At 36.0% G+C, this 23,875-nt stretch overlaps 1 protein-coding gene across 9 annotated transcripts in view; it reads right to left on the bottom strand.

Annotated features, from left to right (window-relative positions):
- The window catches only part of AK9 (adenylate kinase 9), a 184,126-nt gene that overhangs the window by 61,602 nt on the left and 98,649 nt on the right, over positions 1-23,875 (bottom strand). For 6 of the 9 annotated variants that reach the window (XM_050786818.1, XM_050786816.1, XM_050786819.1 and 3 more), the window contains 7 exons: positions 20,413-20,569; positions 19,622-19,736; positions 14,044-14,120; positions 7,698-7,856; positions 3,781-3,870; positions 3,107-3,307; positions 2,632-2,747 (listed from right to left, as the gene is read on the bottom strand). In XM_050786818.1, coding sequence (XP_050642775.1) covers positions 2,632-2,747; positions 3,107-3,307; positions 3,781-3,870; positions 7,698-7,856; positions 14,044-14,120; positions 19,622-19,736; positions 20,413-20,569 — 915 coding nt within the window. Of the gene's footprint in view, positions 1-2,631; positions 2,748-3,106; positions 3,308-3,780; positions 3,871-7,697; positions 7,857-14,043; positions 14,121-17,686; positions 17,746-19,621; positions 19,737-20,412; positions 20,570-23,875 lie in introns of those variants that run through there. The other 3 variants (XR_007724864.1, XM_050786822.1, XM_050786823.1) reach the window with 3 other exon arrangements.

The following is a 23,875-nucleotide window of genomic DNA, read 5'->3' as shown; positions in this document are numbered from 1 at the left end:
AGAGTCTCGTTCTGTTGCGTAGGCTGGAGTGCAATGGCACGATCTCACTGCAACCTCCGGCTCCCGGGTTCAAGTGATTCTCCTGCCCCAGCCTCCTGAGTAGCTGGGATTACATGTGCACACCACCACACCCGGCTAATTTTTCTATTTTTAGTAGAGATGGGGTTTCACCAAGTTAGTCAGGTTGGTCTTGAACTCCTGACCTCATGATTTGCCTGCCTTGGCCTCCCAAAGTGCTGGAATTACAGGCGTGAGTCACCACGCTCAGCTTGCCCTTGTTTTTAAAAGAGGATTTCAATGGACACAGAATCCTAGGTTGACAGTTAAATTTTATTTTATTTTTATTTATTTATTTATTTTTAAGACAGGGTCTTACTCTGTTGCCTAGGCTGGAGTGCAGTGATGTGATCTCAGCTCACTGATGCCTTGACCTCCTGGGCTCAAGCGATCCTCCCACCTCAGTCTCCCGAGTAGCTAGGACTACAGGTGTGCGCCACCATGCCTGGTTAATTTTTGTATTTTCTGTAGAGATGGGGTTTTGTCATGTTGCCCAGGCTGGTCTTGAACTCCTGAGCTGAAGCAATGTGTTCGCCTTGGCCTCTCAAAGTGCTGGGATTACAGGCATGAGCCACCGCACCAGGCTGACAGTTTTTTTTTGTTCCCTTCAATACATTAAAGATGTTGCTCCACTCTCTTCTTGCGTTGTTTTTGATGAGAAATATGCTGTCATCTTTATCTTTGTCCCTGGGTATGTGGCATATCTGTTTTCTCCTTTATTTTTAAAATTGGTTTTGAGCAATTTGAATATGATGTACTTGGTGCTATTATAATATTTTCTTCATGTTTCTTGTGCTTGAGCATGTTTATTTATTGGGCATATCGAATCTGAGAGCTTGTAATTTTTTTTCAAGATTTAGAAAAAATTTGGCCATTATTTCTTCAATCCCCCTCATGCATACTTTTTGTAGATCTGAACTATATGTACACGTTGAGCAACCCCTATCCCCAAATCTGAAATTTGGAGTGCTCTAAACTCTAAAACTTCTTGAGCAGTGATCTGACACTCAAAGAAAATGTAGCATTTTGGATTTCAGATTAAAAATGCTCAAGTGATATGTATTGTGCAAATATTCAAGAATCTGAAAAAGTCTAAAATCAGAAACACTTCTGGTCCCAAGCATTCTGTATAATAGGCTGCTTGAAGTTGTTCCAGAGATCACTGATGCTCTTCTCATTTTTTTTCAGAATCTTTTTCCTCTGTTGTTTCATTTTGGACAGTTTCTATTGCTATTTCTCTTGCAGTGGCTAAACTGCGGTCATACCATTAATATATATTTCATTCCGTATACTGTACTTTTCAATCTTAAAAGTTCAATTGAAGTATTTATTATATCTTCTATATCTCTGTTTAACTTTTTGAACATATAGAATAACAACTGTTTTACTGTCCTTGTCATCTAATTCTAAGAACACCTTTGTCAGTTCTGAATCTATTTCAGTTGATTACTTTTTCTCCTCAATGTGAGTCATATTTTTCTGCCTGTTTGCAGGTCTCACAATCTTTCAGTGGCTACTATAATTTTACTTTGCATTCCCATAAATATTCTTGAGCATTGCTCTTGGACACAGGTTACTTGGAAGCAGTTTGATCCTTTTGGCTTTTGCTTTTTGATAAGTGGGGCCAAAGCTTCATTTATGCTAGGTCCAGTTATTCCCTATTCCTAAGGCTAGACCCTTGTTAGTACCTTACCCAATGCTCTGTGAATTGGAAGGGTTTTTTTTAAAAAAAATATATTATTAATGAAGACCATACTTTAAAATATAAGCTTTGAGTATTATAGCCGGCTTGATAATTGTCTGCAGATACCAGAGATCATTTTATGGTGGGCCAGAGTGGGACACAGAACAACAACAGCAGACATGGCAGATGATGGATGATGAAAGAAAAGAATCTGCATCTGAGTGGGACAAAACCCACATCCTTTAGTCATCCCAAAGAAAGGCTCTCCAGTTCCTTAGTGATAAAGTACTAAAACCTGTTATCAGAATCACACTACATATTGTTTGTAGTTTGACACATATATATTTGGGTTTAAGTTAGGCAACTTAACCCAGTTAATCACAAGTCTATGTTTATATAACTTAATAACATAATATTTATAAAGCTTCAAATTAAAAGAACCACTTCCTGTTTCATTACTGATAGATGTCTGAACTGGACAGCTATCAAATGAGAATAGTTGTCCAAATTCTGATGCCAAGGGAGCGGATGGGACCTGAATATGGGTTGCTTCTAACTGAGAACACTGCTCATTATTTTCATGCAAGTAGCCTCTTTTAGTTACAACAACCACTTCCGCTAAATTTATAAAATATTTACGTATTTAAAACTTAAACTTTTTTTCCGTGTAAAAAAGTTAATGTAGTTTCCTTTTATCTTTTCATGAGTCTTTTTTCATACTACATAGCCTGGAATTTCAGGGGGGTCAAGTGAAGCTGAGGCAGAGGGAGAATGTATGTGCAAATGAGAATGTCCGTTCACTTGGGGTCCAAAAGTGATAGTTACCACTCTTATTTGCATATTTTCAATGACTTCACAAATGAGGATGAGTAGAAATAAAAGAATCATGCCTCTTCCTCTTCCTCTTCCTCTAGCTCCTCATCAACCTCTGCTTCAGTCTGGTAGTCTTCTGTTTCTTCCTCATAATCTTCCCCAGTTAACTCCCATGCAGTATATTGAAATGGTTCTAGAGAAAAAGAGAATCATTGGGGAAAATATTTTTAGCAAAAAAAGTTATTAGCATATTACTATAAGGTTAAGAAAATTAATTATTATTATTAGTCTCTTAGATTAAATAGGTATGCAAATAGGCCTTTGTAAGTTCCTTATGTGACAACTGGTCAGTATGGCCAGAGGGGTTTGGACCGCGTGGCTGTTCTGATTGGTCAGGACCTGCACTGTGATAGTTGCTAAGTATTTTATACATCGGCCTTGGATATATTGAACATTTACTTCATAAACCATCAAGGAAGGCTTTCAAGTTTCAAAATGCTTCTAATACTATTGCCTGCTCTTGATAATTAATGTTATGATTAAAGCCCTTACTTTCCATAGTCTCAACTACTTTTTGAAGTAATTCCTGTGGAGTTCTGTCAGCAATCTCCAAGTTTAAAATTTTAATGTAAGCCTCACTAATTGTTGATTCCAGCTGTTTCCAGAGGATGATGAAAGAATTAATCTTCTCTTTAAATGGCTCCATTTCAGGAACATCAGGATAAGAGTCTTCTGGAAACTCAGGTAGTACAACTTTTGAGTAAAAGACAAAGGAAAGAAAAAAGGGGCTTTAAATATCCTATCTTTAGCCATATTGCCAAAATAACTTATACTTTGTAGTATTTTTAAACAGTTGAAAAAAATATTCTAAGCAACAATATACATTCATAAATTTATAATTTAATTATGTTTTGTTCTTATATTTGCTGTAGATGTGTATTTACCTGTTACTAAAACTCAAGCTTTTGGATAATTAACATGAGTTTCTTAAGGAAACTTTAACTGTTAATAAAAAATGTATAAAACAAATTTGTGTGAAAACCAGTGTTATAATCTGGTTTGATACACTTTTAATGGAGTAAGCCAAATATTTATGTATGTTGATTAGCATACAACATAGAAAGAAATAAGTATGAAGCACCTACTATGCCTAAAATTAGGGACCCATTATAAGAAAATATGGAAAGTACTTTTATGCACTAACTACTTTCATTTTACAGTCTAACCTGTTTCAGATAATTTTTCAGTTTCCAGGCCCTCTTTGGATCCTTTTGGGATTTCTGTTTCCACTGTAGTTTCCTCAATAGGCTCAGATACTTAAGAAAGAAATCTAATAGTTAGTGTTTGAATTTTAAAACATTATTTCTTTATGAATGTTTTGGCACAAAGAACACTTCAAATAGTTTAAATTGTATATGAAATGTCTAATAGAAAGTACAGTTTTTGTTAGGGAAAGAATGGCATAAGAATACACAATTAAAAAGGCAGAAAATAAAGAATATTCTTAAACACGTAAAAAGACATGGACTAGAATAATAATTGACACATGATACATAAAATTCTGGCTGATAATTTGTGAAGTATTAATCAAACTTCTTTTAATTTGGCAGTAGACTAATAATGCCTGATATTCTTTTTAATTTCTTATTAAAATACCCATGAAGCCAGGCATAGTGACTCATGCCTGTAATCCTGGCCTTTGGGAGGCAGAGGTGGGAGAATCACTTAAGGCCGGGAGTTCAAGACCAGCCTAGGTAACACAGCAAGATCACATCCCTACAAAAAATGAAAATTAGCCAGGCATGGTGGCTCATACCTGTGGTCCCAGCTACATGGGAGGCTGAGGTGGGAAGACCACTTGATCCCAGGAATTCAAGTTACAGTGAGCTATGATCATGCCACTGCACACCAGTCTGGGTGACAGAGCAAGACACTATCTGTATTAAAAAAAAGTTTTTCAAGAAGATACACCAAAAAAGATCACAAAGTGGCAATGAGAGATGATGATATTGCAAAGTCCCAGCTGTAGGTGTAGGCATGGAGAGATTTAAGAGAATCTCAACTAATTTCACTGTTGAATGTATAGATTGAAAATTTTTCCTGAAGGATGTAAGACATGCTGCACATACAGATCCAGCAGAGGTGGTTTCAGGGAAGGCAGACCTAATTATCTGTCTTTTCATCCTACTCTGCTCCTAGTTCTGAAACACAAGTTTTGCATAGACAAAAATACATAAATCTATATGTACATGTACATATGTATATACACACACACACATATTCTGTAACACTGTGGAAACTGTCTTCTGAGGTAGCTAAAATGATACTTGGGTCCTCTTTCAACAGGATCGATAATGTTTAATACTCAATAGAGCAGGAAGTAGAAGGGGATAAGCCTGGGGCTGGCCTGGTGGTGACATGTTTAATTGTAGGTTGCTCAATTAAGAAAATCATTATAAACCATGGAAGAGAAGAAAGAACACCAAGAATATACAGATAATTCTACAATGCCTTAGCTTCTCTGGCTTAATCAAAGACTGCAATAGTTGGGGGTGAAGATCTAGCCTTAGTCTAGAAGAGCCATACAAGATGAATATTTACTAAATATTACAACTTGAACTAGGTTGATTTGCATTAACCTATATCAGATATAACAGGTCTATATCTGAGAGTGCCAGGCAAGAAGTCTAAGTGAAAGGTACACGTGTGTGGTGGTCAGGGTAGGGGGGCAGGGTTCTTATAAATACTCTACCTACCCTTCCTGTTGGTAAATGAAGAGTTGGAAATATTCTGCTTCATCCAAGGATAAGTCCACAAAAACAACAAAAATAAAATCGATGAAGAAAAAGAGAGTATTGATCCAAAGATTCAGATGAAAATTTTACTTCTGAAGACAATTTATTATATAAAGCAGAGTAAATTTTACAAGATGTATGCTTGGAGTACTAAAAAACCAAGAGAACAACTGAGTCTATGAAATAAAAATCACGAGGCATAAAGATAGACCAGCCTAAAATAAAGGCAGAAATACAAGAAAGGTAACTGAAATACGAAAACAATGCAAGGAAATCTAAAATGCAATAGTAGAGTTAACATATGCATTGGGAATGTTCTCACAAGTGGGAGCTAAGCCGTGGGTATGCAAAAGCATACAGAGTGGTATAATGGACACTGGAGACTCAGAAGGGAGCAGGGTGAGAGGGGAGCGTGGGATGAAAAACCACCTATAGGATACAATGTACACTACTTGAGTGATAGGTATGCTAAAACCTATTTGTATAATTTCCGTATTTTCTATAGTTAGCACATATTTTTATCAAACCTGGATGGATGTATGATTTTGAAACACACAGTTCAACATCAACTATATCAGAACCATGATCACTGTCTTTAATAGACATTTTTCAAATTTCTATTCAATATATTCATTAATTTTGACCTGCAGATACAGTGTACAGCTAAACCATTCTAGAGTTTTTATTTTCAGGATCAGATTTTTCTCAGGTATGCTACTGTGCTTTTTCCATGATATAAGGAAAAATTTACAAAACCTTTTTTTCAGGCAAAATTTTTTTCCTATAGCAGTAGTTCTTAACTGTTAGTATGTAAAAGAATCACTGGGGTGTTCATTAAAATGTAGATTCCTAAATTCCATCCTAGACTTACTGAACCAGAACCTGCATAGAGCTCAGAGGCTTACTTTAAAATAAGAACCATAGGTGATTCTGATACAGCTGATCTACCACCTATACTATGAAAAAAATTTCTCTTTTATGTGAAACTCTAAAGCCTCAGTTAAGCATTTAAGAATTTGAGCGGATGATCCCTTATTTCTTGGATGAAATCATGAACCTGAGCCTAGGCATTCCTGCAACCTGCATCTGTGCAAAGGCAGTATGGTAGATACTGTTGGTTGGCTCCCTCAAACCCCCTCTCATTCTTCTATTCCATTGGCTTCTACCATCTAGGCAAGGAAGCCAAGTCCAAATTAAATTCCCAGATTCCCTGCAAGTAGGGGTAGACAATGATACAATATCCTGCTCAATGAAATGTAGGTGAAAGTCTCTGGGAACTATCTATTTCTTGAATTAGAAATAAAAAGTAAAAGCTTGCAAGAGGAGACATTGTGTCTGGATGCAGCAGCCAGCTTTGGATTGTGAGGATGGAGTCAGATACTGGAGAGAAGTGCAGGAGGAGAGAAGTGCAGGAGGAAAGAAGATGCTTGGGGCTTCGATAACTTTTTAAGCGAACAAACCAGCCTGGGGCACTTAGATATGCATAATACTCAATATACTTGTCAGAATGAAACACATGCACGTACAAGCCGTGAAATATGAATTGTGTAATTTTCATTAATTTCCCTTAGTCTTGCTTATTTTGTAAACTCACAGCAGTTCCAAGTCCTTAACTGCTCTGGGCTAGCATCCAGTTACAGGTATCTGAAGACCTTTTAGTTTGTAGGGTGAGTTTCATATTCAATACTAACTCTGCTTGAAAGCATTTGCAAGCCTCATTCCCACCACAGGTGGGTACCCCATCTTCCTGCTTTAAGCCCACTCCCTAGTCCTTGGAGTGGTTTTCATTGCACATAGACTCCCTCTTGCCCTGTCCCTTCCACCAAATGAGACCTCTGAGGTAGGGCTTAAAGAGTTAATGCCCTTATATTTACGTTTAAAATGCTCTTATATTTGCATTTAAAAATGGCATTACACACCACAAAGATGAACTGTAAAATTCATGCTAATAATTTAAAATTTTAATTTAATTTTTCTTTACTTAGAGCAACATTAAATAGCAAACAAAAAAATAGCATGACAAATTGAGAGAGAGACTCTGGAAGAAAGGAAAAAGCGTTATATTTTACTACCTTTAATGACACTTCTTTCCTGCTTTTTGAACAACATGCCCCAGAAATTACATAGCCAGCTGTGCTTCTGCATGCCAGTGCTGGGGCAGAGCAAACTCCGCTTTCCTACCACACTTGAAACTGTGAGATTTGGACTCAATGGCTGCTCTTTGGGGGCTCATCTCTCCATTCTCAGCCAGCTTCCATTTTACCAACATATATACATACACACATGCCGAAACAGACACATTAATGCACATAAGCAGAATTAAGAACTTGCTATCAATAAAGTCTAACCTGCTTCAGGCTCAGTTTCAGGGGCCTCAGATGCTTCAGACTCCTCAGGTAACAATGACCCTCGGGTATCGTGAGACACCTCAGGTGCCTCAGGCTCTTCGTGAACTTCCAAATCATCACCTTCAATCTCCTCTTCATCCTCATTATCAGTCTCTTCAGCTTTTAAAAAAATTTGAAGAAATAAATTATCATTTGGTTGAAGTCAACAAATATTTATTGGGTGTTGACAAGTGCTGAAGCCAAGCAAAGAATACAAAATGGTCCCTGCCCTCCTAGAGTATGTAGTTTAATGGGGGAGATAGAAAAATTATCTATATATTATAGCTATTCACATGCAGTGGTAAAGGATGACAGTCATCTGCTCGGAGTGCTATGTGAGTACCTAACTAGGGGTTCATTCAAAAATGAAATGTTTATGGCAGTTCCAAATATCCTTACAGTAAATCTAGAAATAGCCCAATGTCCAAAGAAAAGGCTACATCAGCAACATTCAATATAGTAGCCACTAGCTACATGTGGCTATTGAGCACTTGAAATGAGTCTAGTCCAAATTGATATATACTGCAAGTATAAAACATACAGTGAATTTTAAATATTTAATATGAAAAACTAAATATAAAATATGTGACTTTCAGAAAATTTAAAGTTCCATGTATGGCTTATATTATGCTTCTAATGGGTAGCACCAGGCTAGATTATACATATAATGATCGATTTTCTTACAGTTAACAAAAAAGAATAAATCATGTAGTGGGATAATCAATATATTAAATGTAAATACAAAATACAAAAATTTGCTGGGTGTGGTAGCACACACCTGTAGCCCCAGTTACTCAGGAGGCTAAGGCAGGAGAATTGCTCAAACCCGGGAGGTGGAGGTTGCAGTGAGCTGAGATTGTGTCACTGCACTCCAGCCTGGGTCATGGAGTGAGACTGTGGCTCAAAACAAACAAACAAACAAACAAACAAACAAACAAACAAAAAACCCCCAAACAACCCAGAACTAGTAGCTGGTTTAATAACTACCACAATTTTGGAACAGTGATAAACATTTAAAAATACGTAAAATTATAATGTGATATGAAAACATCTTCATTTCTATTGGTGACAAAGTCAAGGTATTGCTAATACTATTGTGGTTTGTTGCCTATATTAATTGCGCATTGAAGGACATAATAAATTTCAGTTAAACGTTAGTGAAAATAAATTTTGAATTATTTTCCAGTTAAGTTCACACATCTCTGAATTTTACCCATAGACCCTAGGTTAAGAGCTCCAGTCTTTTTTTAACGTCTGTTTTATCTTTAAAAAATTTTTTTATTCCAAAAGTTTTTGAGGAACAGGTGGTGTTTGGTTCCATGGAAAAGTTCTTTAGTGGTGATTTCTGAGGTTTTGGTACACCTATCATCTGAGCAGTGTACACTGTACCCAATGTGTAGTCTTTTATTTCTCATCTTCCTCCCACCTTCCCCCCAACTTCCCAAAGTCTAGTATATCATTCTTATGCCTTTGTGTCCTCATAGTTTAGCTCTCACTTATAAGCGAGAACATACGATGTTTGGTTTTCCATTCCTGAGTTACCTCACTTAGAATAATGGTCTCCAACTCCATCCAGGTTGCTGCAAAAACCATTATTTCGTTCCTTTTTATGACTGAGTAGTATTCCATGGAATATATATTATATATATAATATATATATCACATGTTCTTTATCCACTCGTTGGTTGATGGCATTTAGGCTGGTTCTATATTTTTTCAATTGTGAATTGTGCTGCTATAAACATGTATGTGCAAGTCTTTTTCAAATAATGATTTCTTTTCCCCTGGGTAGATACCCAGGAGTAGAATTGCTGGATCAAATGGTAGTTTTACTTTTAGTTCTTTAAGGAATTGCCATAGTGTTTTCCATAGTGTTGCACTGGTTTACATTCCCACCAGCAATGTAAAACTGTTTCCCTTTCATCACATCTACACCAATATCTATAATTTTTTGATTTTTAAATTATGGCCATTCTTACATGAGTAAGGTGGTATGTCACTATGGTTTTGATTTGCATTTCCCTGATAATTAGTGATGTTGAGCATTTTTTCATATATTTGTTGGCCATTTGTATATCTTCTTTTGAGAACTGTCTATTCATGTCCTTAGCCCACTTTCTGATGGGATTATTATTATTTTTCTTGCTGATTTGAGTTCCTTGTAGATTCTGGATATTAGTCCTTTGTCAGATGGGTAGTGTGTGAAGATTTTCTCCCACTCTGTGGATTGTCTGTTTACTCTGCTGATTATTTCTTTTGCTGTGCAGAAGCTTTTTAGTTTAATTAGCTCGTATCTATTTATCTTTTTGTTTTTGGGTTCTTGGGCATGAACTCTTTGCCTAAGTCAATGTCTAGAATAGTGTTTTGATGTTATCTTCTAGAATTTTTATGGTTTCAGGTCTTAGATTTAAGTCCTTGATCCATCTTCAGTGGATTTCTGCATAAGGTGAGAGACAAAGATCGAGTTTCATTCTTCATTGTGGCTTGCCAATTATCCCAGCACCATTTGTTGAACAGGGTGTCCTTTCTCCATTTTATGTTTTGTCTGTTTGTTTGTTTGCTTGTTTTCTTTGTCAAATATCAGTTGGCTGTAAATATTTGACTTTATTTCTGGGTTCTCTATTCTGTTCCATTGGTCTACATGCCTATTTTTATACCAGTACCATGCTGTTTTGGTAACTATATCCTTGAAGTGTAGTTTGAAGTTGGGTAATGTGATGCCTATAGATTTGTTCTTTTTGCTTAGTCTTCTTTGGTTATGTGGGCTCTTTTTGTGTTCCATTGAATTTTAGGATTTTTTTTTTTGGAGTTCTGTAAAGAATAATGATGGTATTTTGATGGGAATTGCATTGAATTTGTAGATTGCTTTTGGCAGTATGTTTATTTTCACATGCTAATAGATTCTACCCATCCATGAGCATGGGATGTATTTTCATTTGTTTGTGTCATTCATGATTTGTTTCAGCAGCGTTTTGTAGTTTTCCTTGTAGAGATCTTTCACCTCCTTGGTTAGGTGTATATATATACTTTTTTTTTTTTTTTGCAGCTGTTGTAAAAGGGGTTGAGTTCTTGATTTGATTCTCAGCTTGGTTGTTGTTATATAGCAGTGCTACTAATTTGTGTACATTGATTTTGTATCCCAAAACTTTATTGAATTCATTTATCAGATCTAGGAGCTTTTTTGGATGAGTATTTAGAATTTTCTAGGTATATGATCATATCATCAGTGAATAGCAACAGTTTCACTTCCTCTTTACCGATTTAAATGCTCTTTATTTCTTTCTCTTGTCTGAGTGCTCCGGCTAGGACTTCCAGTACAATGTTGAATAGCAGTGGCGAAAGTGGGCATCCTTGTCTTGTTCTAGCTCTCAGTGGCAATGCTTTTAGCTTTTCCCCTTTCAGTGTAATGTTGGCTGTGGGTTTGTCATAGATTGCTTTTTTGTTTTGTTTTGAGACAGAATCTCGCTCTGTCACCTAGGCTGGAGTGCAATGACATGATCTCGCTCACTGCAACCTCCACCTCCTGGGTTCAAGTGATTCTCCTGCCTCAGCTTCCTGAGTAGCTGGGACTACAGGCACATGCTACCATGCCTGGCTAATTTTTTGTATTTTTAGTAGAGATGGGGTTTTACCGTGTTAGCTAGGAAGGTCTCGATCTTCTAACCTCGTGATCAGCCCGGCTCGGCCTCCCAAAGTGCTGGGATTACAGGTGTGAGCCACTGTGCCCGGCCATAGATGGCTTTTATTACCTTGAGGTGTGTTCCTTTTATGTCCATTTTGCTGAGGGTTTTAATCATAAAGGGGTGCTGGATTTTGTCAAATGCTTTTTCTGCATCTATTGAGATGATCTTAAGATTTTTGTTTTTACTTCTGTTTACATGGTATATCACATTTATTGACTTGTGTATGTTAAACTATCCCTGCATCCCTGGTATGAAACCCAGTTGATCATGGTGTATTATCTTCTTGACATGCTATTGAATTCAGTTAGTATTTCATTGATGATTTTTGCATCTATGTTCATCAGGGATATTGGTCTTGTTCCTTTTTTTTAATGTTCTTTCCTGGTTTTGGTATTAGAGTAATATTGGCTTCATAGAATGACTTAGGGAGGATTCCCTCTCTCTCTAGCTTTTGGAATAGTTTCAGTAAGATTGGTACCAATTCTCTGAATGCCTGATAGAGATCAGCTGTGAATCCACCTGGTCCTGGACTTTTTCTTGTTGGAAATTTTAAAATTACTGTTTTCAATCTTGCTACTTGTTATTGGTATGTTCGGAGCTTCTATTTCTTCCTGATTTAATCTAGAAGGGTTGTTTACTTCCAAGAATTTATCCATCTCCTCTAGATTTTCTAGTTTGTGTGCATAAAGGTGTTCATAGTAGCCTTGAATGATCTTTTGTGTTTCTGTGGTACTGGCTGTAATATCTCCCGTTTCTTTTTTTTTCCTTCCTTCCTTCCTGCCTGTCTGCTTTCTTGCTTTCTTGCTCTCTTGCTTATTAGCCTGTTGCCCAGGCTGGAGTGTAGTGACATGATCTCAGCTCACTGCAACCTCTGCCTCCCAGGTTCAAGCGATTCTCCTGCCTCAGCCTCCCAAGTAGCTGGGATTACAGGCGTGCACCACCATGCCTGGCTAATTTAAAAAATTTTTTTAGTAGAAACGGGGTTTCGCCATATTGGCCAGCCTGGTCTCGAACTCCTGACCTCAAGTGATCCACCCTCCTCAGCCTCCCAAAGTGCTGGGATTACAGGCGTGAGCCACCACACCTGGTCTCCTGTTTCATTTCTAATTGAGCTTATTTGAATCTTCTCTCCTTTTTTTGGTTAATCTCACTAATGTTCTATCAATTTTGTTTATCTTTTCAAAGAACCAGCTTTTTGTTTCATTTATCTTTTATTTATTTATTTATTTTTGTTTCAATTTTATTTAGTTCTGCTCTGATCTTCGTTATTCTTTTCTTCTGTTTTGGGGATCTTGGGTTTGGGTTTGGATTGTTCTTGTTTCTGCTGGGTTTGGGTTTGGGTTGTTCTTGCTTCTCTAGTTCCTTGAGGTGTGACCTTAGATTGTCTATTTGTGCTCTTTCAGACTTTTTGATGTAAGCATTTAATACTATGAACTTTCCTTTTTGGACCACTTTTGCTGTATCCCAGAAGTTTTGATAAGTTGTGTCACTGTTATTCTTCAGTTCAAATAATTTTTAAATTTCCTTCTTAATTGTTGGCCCAAAGATCATTCAGGAACAGGTTGTCTAATTTCCATGTATTTGTATAGTTTTGAGGGTTCCTTCTGGAGTTGATTTCCAATTTTATTCCACTGTGGTCTGAGAGAGTACTTGGTATAATTTTGATTTTCTTAAATTTGCTGAGACTGCCGGGCACGGTGGCTCATGCCTGTAATCCCAGCACTTTGGGAGGCCGAGGCGGGTGGATCACGAGGTCAGGAGATCGAGACCATCCTGGCTAACACGGTGAAACTCCGTCTCTATAAAAATACAAAAGATTAGCCAGGCATGGTGGTGGGTGCCTGCAGCTACTTGGGAGGCTGAGGCAGGAGAATGGTGTGAACCCAGGAGGCGGAACTTGCAGTGAGCCGAGATCGCGCCACTGCACTCCAGCCTGGGCGGCAGAGCAAGACTCTGTTTCAAAAAATAAAAATAAAAATAAAAAATAAATTTGCTGAGACCTGTTTTGTGGCCTATTATATGATCTATCTTGGAGGATATTCTATGTGTGATGAACAGAATTAATATTCTGCAGTTGTCGGGTAGAATGTTCTGTAATTATCTGTTACATCTATTTGTTCTAGGGTACAGTTTAAGTCCATTGAGAAACTCCAATCTTAAAAGAAACTGTTAGAATAAGTTATATAATGAAGATGGGAGTTTAATCTTAAAGACAGTGAGTGGGTAATAAGAGATTTGCTGTCTTCTCAACTCCTGTAGGATGGTTCTAACAGAAGTAATTCTAACAGCTGTGTGTCACCTGTGTCAACAGCCACCATTTAAAGACAAGCTGTGTGTGCTATTCTGCTGTGTATCACTTGTACAGGGTATATGAATAGGTATCTGTGTCAAGAGTCATTTTCCTATGAATCCATTACTTCAGTGACAATATTATTTAGTATACAAACTGGAACACTTTAAGAATAAAAGGTGCTATAAAGACTTCAAGAACATAGGCATAAACCTGGGTTCTCATGGACAAATTGGGAAATGTGATCACCCAGTCTATAATTCACTTGAAATAGTGCAATTGCTTGCAGTAACAATACCATGACACATCATCAGTCATAGCAATCTGTGCTTGCCTTTTGCCTTCGCTTTCATAACTTCTAGTAGCCTTCGATTTTCTTCTTCAAGTCTCAGTGCCTCTTCTGTGGCTTTTCTGAAATGAAAAGGTTCAAATTTAATTATCTTTGGAAATTCAGACTTCTCACACTATTGCAGGATTAAATGCTTATAGTGTTAAAAATAAAGATTAAATCGTATTATACTTACTTTACAATGTATAATTTTAAATTACTCATGTTGAGACTAGTTACTTTTCAGCGTTTTCTTCTGGGGGAGAAAAACTGGAATGTTATACTTTGAAAAACTTTGTCTATTAATTAGGAAACCTGTCAAAAATAAGACAGGATTACCTAACTCTACATTGAAAAGGCAAATGGGAGGATTTGTAGCATTTTTCCTCTGATTTAATGGTAAATGTTCACAATATAATGTTAAGTAAGAAAAGTTGAATATAAAACTATATGTATAATATAATTTTAATTTGGTATTTAGAATGCATACAAACGAGGATTAAAAGTCTAGGAGAAAACCAATCAAATGGTCAACATGGATGATGGCATGTAAGAGTTTTAAGTTTTCTTGAACTTTTTTATTAAAATTTTTTCTATATTGAATAAGCAGAACTTTGTAAATTTATCTTTCTAATAAGAAAAAAATCCTAATTATTTTATTTTTAACATAGTAGTGATGAAATTTAAAGAGACCTGGAATATGGAAACTTAAAAACCTGGAGGGTATCTCTTTTTCATTAGGATTGAAGCATCAAACCTGCCTTAACGGTGGTGAAGAAAGTTGGATGGAAAGTTAGTAAAATGTTGTAGAAAGGCAATATTTATTAAAAATTAAAATGTATATACCTTTGATCTAGAAATTCTAGATCTAGGAATTTAGCCCTCAGAAAGAGGAATACTACTGCACAAACATACAAAAGAATGTTGACTGAATCTTTAAAAAATTATAACAAAAAATTGTATCAGGTACTAATCAGTAGGGCACTAGTTAAGGAGGAGCCCATTCGTGTCAGCAGCACACACTGGGGGCACAGCTTTCCTCAGACCTGTTATTTTCTCATACTCGGCATTCTTTGCATCCATTTTCCCTTCTTTTGAAAGCTAGTTACACATAAGACATTACTACACCTCTTCTCCCAGCAGGTCGGCTTCCTGTTAATGGAGGACATTCTCTCACTGCATTCCTAATCCTGTGTTCCAGTCAGAAGTCTTGGCGTAATTCAAGTTTTCTTTGCTCAGCCTCAGCCCTCTGAGGCTACTGAGTGTTGTTTCTGAACTCCTTTCTCATTCTGTCTGCGTGTGAACAGGCCGTTGCTCTGTAGGCATACCTTGCCTTATTGTGCTTTGCTTCATTGCGCTTACAGATATCCTGTTTTGTTTTGTTTTTTCTTTTTACAAGTTGAGGGTCTGTGGCAACCCTGCATTGAGCAACTCTATTTCTCTATTTCAAACTTTCTCATTACTATTATGTATCAGTGATCTGTGATCAATGATCTTTGATGTTACTATCATCATTGTTTGGGGTGCCATGAACCACGTCCATATAAGACGGTAAACTTAATTGATAGATGTTGTGGGTGTTGTGACTGCTCCACTGACTGGCTGATCCCTTGACTCCCTCCCTCTCCTCAGGCCTCCCTATCCTCAAAGACACAATAATATTGAAATGAGGTCAATTAATAACCCTACAATGGCCTCTAAGTTTTTAAGTGAAAAAAAGAGCCCCACATTTGTCACTTTAAATCAAAAGCTAGAAATGGCTAAGCTTAGTGAGGAAGGTATATTGAAGGCTGAGATAGTCCAAAAGCTATGCCTCTTGTGCAAAATAGCCAAGCTGTGAATGCCAAAGAAATGTTCTTCAAGGAAATAAAAAGTGCTACTCCAGTGAATACACTAATGATACAAAAGTAAAACAGCCTTACTATTGATATGGAGAAAGTTTTTGAGTGGTCTGATTAGATCAAACCAGCCACAACATTCCATTAAGCCAAAGCCTAATCAGGAGCAAGGCCCTATAATTTGTTTCAATTCTGTGATGGCTGAGAGAGGCAAGGAATCTGGAGAAGAAAAGTTTGAAGCTAGCAAAAATTGGTTCATGAGGCTTAAGGAAAGAAGCCATCTCTATAACATCAAAGTGCAGAGCAAGGTGAAGTAGGCAAGTGCTGATGTAGGAGCTCCAATAAGTTATTTAGAAGACATAGCTAAGACCATAGATAAAGGGGGCTACACTAAACAACAGATTTTTCAATGTCAACAAAACACACTTCTGTTGGAAGAAGATGCCATCTAGGACTTTCAGAGCTAGAGAGGAGAAGTCAATGCCTGGCTTCAAAGCTTTAAGGACAGGCTGACACTCTTATTAAGGGCTTGTGCAGCTGGTGAAGCCAATGCCCATTTCCCAGTCCAAAAATCCTAGGCCCCCTAATAACTATGCTAAATCTACTCTGCCTGTGCTCTACAAATAGAACAAAGCCTAGATGACAGTACATCTGTTTACCGCATGCTTTACTGAGTATTTTATCTGCTGCTGAGATCTACTGCTTAGAAAAAAAGATTAATTTCAAAATATTACTGCTCATTGACAATGCACATAGTCACCCAAGAGCTCTGATGAAGACATACAAGAAGAATGAATGTTTTCATGCCTGCTAATGCAACATCCATGCTGCAGCCCATGGATCAAAGAGTAATTTTGACTTTTAAGTCTAATTATTAAGAAACACATTTCATAAGACTACAGCTGTCATAGATAGTGATTCCTCTAATGGATCTGGGCAAAGTAAATTGAAAACCTTCTGGAAAGGATTTACCATTCTAGTTGCCATTAAGAACATTCATGATTTGTGGGAGGAGGTCAAAATATCCGCATTAACAGGAATTTGGAAGATGGTGATTCCAACCCTCATGGATTACTTTAATAAGTTCAGGACTTTAATGAAGGAAGAAATGGCAGAGGTAGTAAAAATAGGAAGAGAATTAGAATTAGAAGTGAAGCCTAAATTGCTGCAATCTCATGATCAAGCTTGAACAGATGAAGAGTTCTTCTCATGGATAAGAAAAGAAACTGGTTTCTTGAGATGGAATCTATTCTTGGTGAAGATGCTGTGAACATTGTTGAAATTACAACAAAAAATTTAGAATACTACATTAACTTGGTTGATAAAGTAGTTGTGCGTTTGACAGGATTGACTCCAATTTTGAAAGAAGTTCTACTGTGGGTAAAATGCTATCAAACAACATTACACACCACAGAAAAATATTTTGGGAAAGAAAGAGTAATAAATAGATGCAACAAACTTCATCGTTGTCTTAGTTGAAGAAATTTCCATAGCCACCCCAACCTTTGGCAACTGCTACCCTCAACGGTCAGCAGCCATCAACACTGAGGCAAAACTTTCCACCAGCAAAATGACTGACTCACTGAAGGCTTAGATGATCGTCACCATGTTCTTTTAAAGCATTTTAAAATTAAGGTATATACATTTTTAGACATAATGCTATTGCACACTTAATAGATGACAATATTGTGTAAACATAACTTTTATATGCACTGGGAAGCAAAAAGCTCATGTGACTTGCTTTACTGTGGTGGCCTGGAACCAAACCTGCAATATCTCCAAGCTATGCCTGTACCTCAGATGGGGCTCTTTGTGACATCTTCCTTATCCAAATCCTGGATCAAGTATGTTGCTGCTGAGAATCTAAGACCTGAACAGAATAAGGAAGAATTTTGCTACCAGTTCTTAGAAATTTCTGTAAATCACTTGGATAGAAGATCCAAAGACTAACAATATGACAGAAATTATCTCGTCATTTGACTGGCACATTTGGAAACTGATGCTGGAGAAGTTTTAAAATTTAGCATGTCTTTAGATATTTGATCAAGATGCAGTTCTTAATCCTGTTAAGTTCCTCTCTTTTCTAACCAACCTATAAGGCCTTTAAGTGAATGTCTGACAGTTTTTAAAAAACTATCTTAGATTTTATTTTCTGAAATATAAAGGAAAAAAGTTTGTTTTGAAAAACTCATGTTGAATTTTAAAAATCAACATATAAAGACATAGAAAAAGCCTGCTTCAATCTGGGCAAGTGAAATTAAGAAGTTTATAAAGATGTAAAAATTTAGAATCAAAAGAAGTAAAGATTGATTATAAAAATAATTTAGAGCATTCCATATGGTAAAAGAGGTGAAGGCAGAATTGAGAGAAAGTGGAGAAGATATCTTTTCCTGTTTTAAAAAAGTTAAAGGTATACATATTTTTAATATATTTAAAATGTAGCAGATCTCCAGTCTAGAAATCACATCAACTTTGTTTTACTCTTACGTTGAGATATCCATCTGTTCTCAAAGATTGGACTATTTCTCACTCACTGGAAAAAGATTAAGTAATTCCTTAATTATCAACAGATTATAACTGATCTGTAGATTGAGTATAGCTGATTGTAGCTAATTAGTAGATTTGTAACAAAAGTTTTAAAAGCTAAAAGGGAATATAAGTAAATTTGTAATTATTGTCTGAATTAAAGTAGTGTTTGGTCAATATATCATATAATAATTTTATTAACTAATTTAACTAAATCATACATATTTTTGTGTTAAATTTCTAAAGGAGTGACTAGCTTAAATGAATAACGAACACTAAAAAGTAAAATCCTCTGACACACATATCAGTTAAACCACTCTCTACCTCTGTAATTACCCACCTCCCAGCTTCTTCATTTCTAGAGTTTAAAGAGCCCTCCTAAGTCTCAGCTCAAATAGCTAATATTTGAAAGGGAAAAGGAAATAGCATTTAAGAAAGCCATAGGTGCCATCATCAATAGTAGAAAGTTCCATGGATTTACAAGGAAAAATTTAATTCTTAAATGTCTAGGCCTTTATTACTCTGAATAGTAGAAATCCTAGTGGACAAATTAAAATGTAAAGTATTTAAAGAAATTTTTTAGTAAGGAAGAACGATTAGCAAACTAAGTCATTGTTTCTTTTAATATTTTATTCTTCAATCTGAAGGACTTACAGTTTATTAAAGTTTAGTATTGACCCCTGCCATGAACAGATAACTGTGTGGTCACATTTTAAAAAGTCATTCATTATACCCAGATCAGAGAATAAGCCCTCGATGTTAAATCTGTCAAACATAAATAATTAGCCTGTTCTTTCCATATGTAGAACTTAGTCAGGCTTTGGATTTTAGTCATGTCACACAAGTATTATATATTTTCATTTGCTTCCTATCATATTGTTTCTTCAATTTGTAAATGCTAGTTAACAAAATTAAGTCACAGATAAATATCCTAACAATATATATATCTCGCCCATGCTCATTTTTTTCATAGTGTCTGTTAAGAGCAGATGCTTGATTTAGAACAAGTTTGATATGGGCTGTGAAAACATCCACAACCGTGTGCTTTAGAGCTTCTGTAAGTGTTTGTGAAATCGCTGCTTTTCTTAAAATTAACTAGAATCAGATCCAGTTAATAATCATGTCAATAGTAAATGTATTCTATAAGTATAATTGCAAGAAGATATTTAACTGCTGTAACAGAGACATTAATCTGTTTTATCATTCTAGGCAGATTTTACCTTGCTGCTTCTTCCTCTTTTTTTTTCTTTTGTAGTTCTTCTAATAATCTTTCTAAAATCTTAGAGTCAATTTCAGATTTATTCTGTAAATATATTCTATTAAATAAATATTTTCCTGAAATACAGATAAAGAGACTAATATTACTTTTGTAGCTTATAAAATACAGTGAGATGTATTTTGAAGATTAACACAAACATTATTTCTGCCTATCTCTAAATATATTTTCCTTTAAGCATGTATCTAGAGCCCAGATTCTTTAAAAGATTAATAGACCATCTTATATTCTCTTTAAAAAGGTGTGTATGAATACAGTATAAATAAATAAAATATGAAAAGAGGTAATATATTATATTTTTCCCCTGGAAATTCCCATTTTGAATATCTTACTTTAAGAGGCAAACAGAATAATTAAAATTTAGCTCCGCTAAATTTATATACCTCATTTTTCCTACTTGAGGTTAAGAAGAACTAACATTTAGTCTTTGCCCTCAGCCTTATACGTTATTCATTTAGAAGTTATAGCTTCTAATTGTGTGTGTGTGTGCGCTAAACTGTAAGCTTTAAAGAACAATTACAATGGCCAGCTAGAACATTCAGCCATCCGGCACTTATTCCTGGCCACCTTCTCAGTACATGGAAGCCTCATTTTGTGTACCTCTAGTTCCTGCAGGGATTGCTGGGGTGGGTATTTCTATCTAGGAAGAGTAGAGAGTTGTCCATTCTATATTTAACCAAAAATATCAATAATAAAAACTTCACTTTCAAATTTACATAATAAATATTTACCAACCATTGTTTTCTGTATCTGATAAATAGATGACCAAATCAGGTATAACTCCTTTCTTGATTAAGACCATCCACAATTCTTTTACAATAGGGCAGTTGTCCACAATCCAGCCTCCATATTTTGGGGCACCAGGAAACCTATCCTTGTTTTCTTCCATTACCTGTGAAAAATTGTACACTGATATTACTATCATAGCTTGACAAGTCAAGGGTGCTACCTTGATACGTAATTTTTGTGGATCTTAAACAAGTATCTTTTGAGTTCTTCTTTCAAAAGGAAAAAAAGGGTGACAATTTTTAAAGATAAACTTAATTTTAAAGCAATAAAATCATAAGTTAAAAAAGTTAAGAATGGAGGCTGGGAGCAGTGGTGCATGTCTGTAGTATCAGCTAAACAGGAGGCTGAGGCAGGAGGATTGCTTGAGCCCAGGCGTTTGAGGTTGCAGTAAGCTATAATTGTGCCACTGCACCAGTGTCAGACCCTGTCTCTAATGAAACAAAAATAACAAAAGTTAACAATGGGAAGAAAAACCTTTGTGAAATAAATATAATAACATTTTTGCTATATATTACTCAGAGTACAGATCGCGATTCAGAAGGTCTGGGGTGTGGCCCTAGAGTCTACATTTCTAACATGTTTCCAGGCGATGACGATGCCTGGACCACTCTAAGTAGAAAGCTCCTGGTCCAGCTTGCTTTTTCAGTGACAACACCCTTAGCTTCTCTTCTGCTTTCACTTCTCAATGTGAGAGCTGAAAGGTACTGAGATGGTTGGTTCCTACTGATGGCAGTAGGAAGCACAGAGTCAAAACAACAAAACAAATCTTGCAGGTGCTTAGACAATTCTGCTAAATTCTTGTCTTCCTGCTTCTCTCCAATAGCAATAGTTTCAACACATATTTGGAAATTAGTAATGTGTATCTACGAAAACACCAATTCTGAAAGCTTCAAACAAGTTTGTGGACTATTAGGTAATCACAAAATATTAGAAGTCAAAGGGGAAGAGACGTCAAGAGGGCCAGTATTACCCTCTTGACAGGCCTATGCAGAATTTAAAATTATCTGCTTTTTGATTTTTTTTTAGATGAGGTCTTGCTATGTTGCCCAGGCTGGTCTAGAACTCCTGGGCTGAAGCAATCCTCCCGCTTCAGCTTCCCAAGTAGCTGGGACTACAGGCTTGCACCCCTATGTCCATCTTGCTTTTTGAATTATTATCTGAATGAGCAGTCTTTTAAAAAAGAATTTTAAGCACTTTGAAATGTTTAACATAAGAGAATTAGGGAAAAAGGAAAGCTATGAAGAAGACCTATAAATGGTTAATACAAATTTAACCATTCAAATTTGAAATTGTATTTTTGAAACAAATTTTCAAACAATTTTACAATGTTTCAATTGTTGTTTGAAACAAAACAACATTGAGATATAACTTATAATTTCTCCACCTCATTCAACTTTATTTATTTTTTGTGTATATTCACGGGTTACAAGTGCAATTTTGCTGCATTGATATATTTCACTATGAAGTCAGGGCTTTCAGTGCATCCATCACCAGAGCAAGGCACATTGCATCAGCCAAGCAAGCTCCCATCATCCACCACTTCCCCACCCCTCTGATACTCTATCGTCCATCATTCCATATTCTGCTTCCATGTGTACACAGTGTTTAGCTCCCACTTGTGAGAACATGTGGTATTTGTCTTTCTGTGTCTGAATTGTTTCACTTAAGATAATGGCCTCCAGTTCCATCCATGTTGCTGCAAAAGACATGATTTCATTCTTCACTAACGAACACTTAAGGTTGGTTCCACGGCATTGTTATTGTTAATAGCACTGCAATACACATACTAGTGCAGGTGCCTTTTTGATAAAAAGGCTTCTTTTCCTTTGAGCAGGTACTCAATAATGGGATTGTGGTTGAATGGTAGTCTTATTTTTAGTTCTTTGAGAAATCTCTATATTATTTTCATAAAGGTGTACTAATTTACATTCCCATTAACAGTGTATAAATCATTTCCTTTTCTTTGCATCCTTGTCAACATCTGTTGTTTTTTGACTTTTTAATAATAGCTTTTCTGACTGGTGTAAGACGCTATTTCATTGTGGTTTTAATGTGCATTTCTCTGATGATTGGTGATGTTGAGGACTTTTTTCATATGTTTGCTGGCAGCTTGTATGTCTTCTTTTCAGAAATGTCTGTTCATGTCCTTGGCCCACTTTTTAATGGGATTATTTGTTTTTCTCTTGTTGTTTGAGATCCTTGTAGATTCTGGATATTAGCCTTTTGTCAGATGCATTGTTAGCAAACATTTTCTTCCATTATGTAGATTCTCTGTTTACTCTATTGATTATTTCTTCAGAAACTTTTCATTTAATTATGTACCATTTGTCTATTTTTGTTTTTGCTGCATTTCCTTTTGAGGACTTAACTATAAATTCTTTGCCTATACTAATGTCCAGAAGAGTTTTTCCTAGGTTCTCTTCTGGGATTTTTAGAGTCTGGCATCTTACATTTAAGTTTTTAACCCATCTTAATTTTGTATCTGGTGAGAGATAGGGGTCCAGTTTCATTCTTCTGCACATGACTCTCCAATTTTCCCAGTACCATTTATTGAACGGTGTCCTTTCCACAGTGTATATGCTAGTTGACTTTGTCAAAGATCACTTGGTTGTAGGTATGTGGCTTTAGTTCTTGGTTCTCTATTCTTTTCTATCGATCTAAGTGTGTTTTTAAAATACCAGTACCATGCTGTTTTGGTTACTAAAGCCTTGTAGTATAATTTGAAGTCTGGCAATGTGGTTTCTCCAGCTTTATTCTTTTTGCTTAAGCTTACTTTGGCTATTTGGGCTCTTTCTATTGCTCTGTATAAATTTCATTTTTTTTTCTAATTCTGTGAAGAATGACATTGGTAATTTTATAGGAATTGCCTTAAATCTGTAGGTTGCTTTGGGTAGTATACTCATTTCAACAATATTTATTCTTCTGATCCATGAACATGGTATGTTTTCCATTTATTTGTGTTATATATGGTTTCTTTCATCAGTATTTTGTAGTTCTCCTTGTAGAGATCTTTCACCTCCTTGGTTAAATGTATTCCTGGGTATTTTATTATTTTCATAGCCATTATAAATGGGATTGAGTTCTTGATTTGGTTCTCAGCTTGACTGTTATTGGTGTAAAGAAATGCTAATTTTTGTATGTTGATTTTTTATCCTGAAACTTTACTGAAGTCATTTATCAAATCTAGGAGTCTTTTGAAGGAGTCTTTAGGGTTTTCTGGGTATAGAAACATATAATCAGTAGAGATTATTTGAGTTCCTCTTTTCCAATTTGGATGCCTTTTATTTCATTCTCTTACCTGATTGCTATAGCTAGGATTTCTAAGACTATGTTGAACAGCAGTGGTGAAACTGGGTATCCTTGTCTTGTTCCAGTTATTAGGGGGAATGCTTTTAACTTTTCCTCATTC

Source organism: Macaca thibetana, chromosome 4 (genome assembly GCF_024542745.1).
Source record: "Macaca thibetana thibetana isolate TM-01 chromosome 4, ASM2454274v1, whole genome shotgun sequence".
Classification (NCBI taxonomy): domain Eukaryota; kingdom Metazoa; phylum Chordata; class Mammalia; order Primates; family Cercopithecidae; genus Macaca; species Macaca thibetana.
Note: the sequence above shows the minus strand (reverse complement) of the source record. Positions and strands in the feature narration are given on the sequence as shown.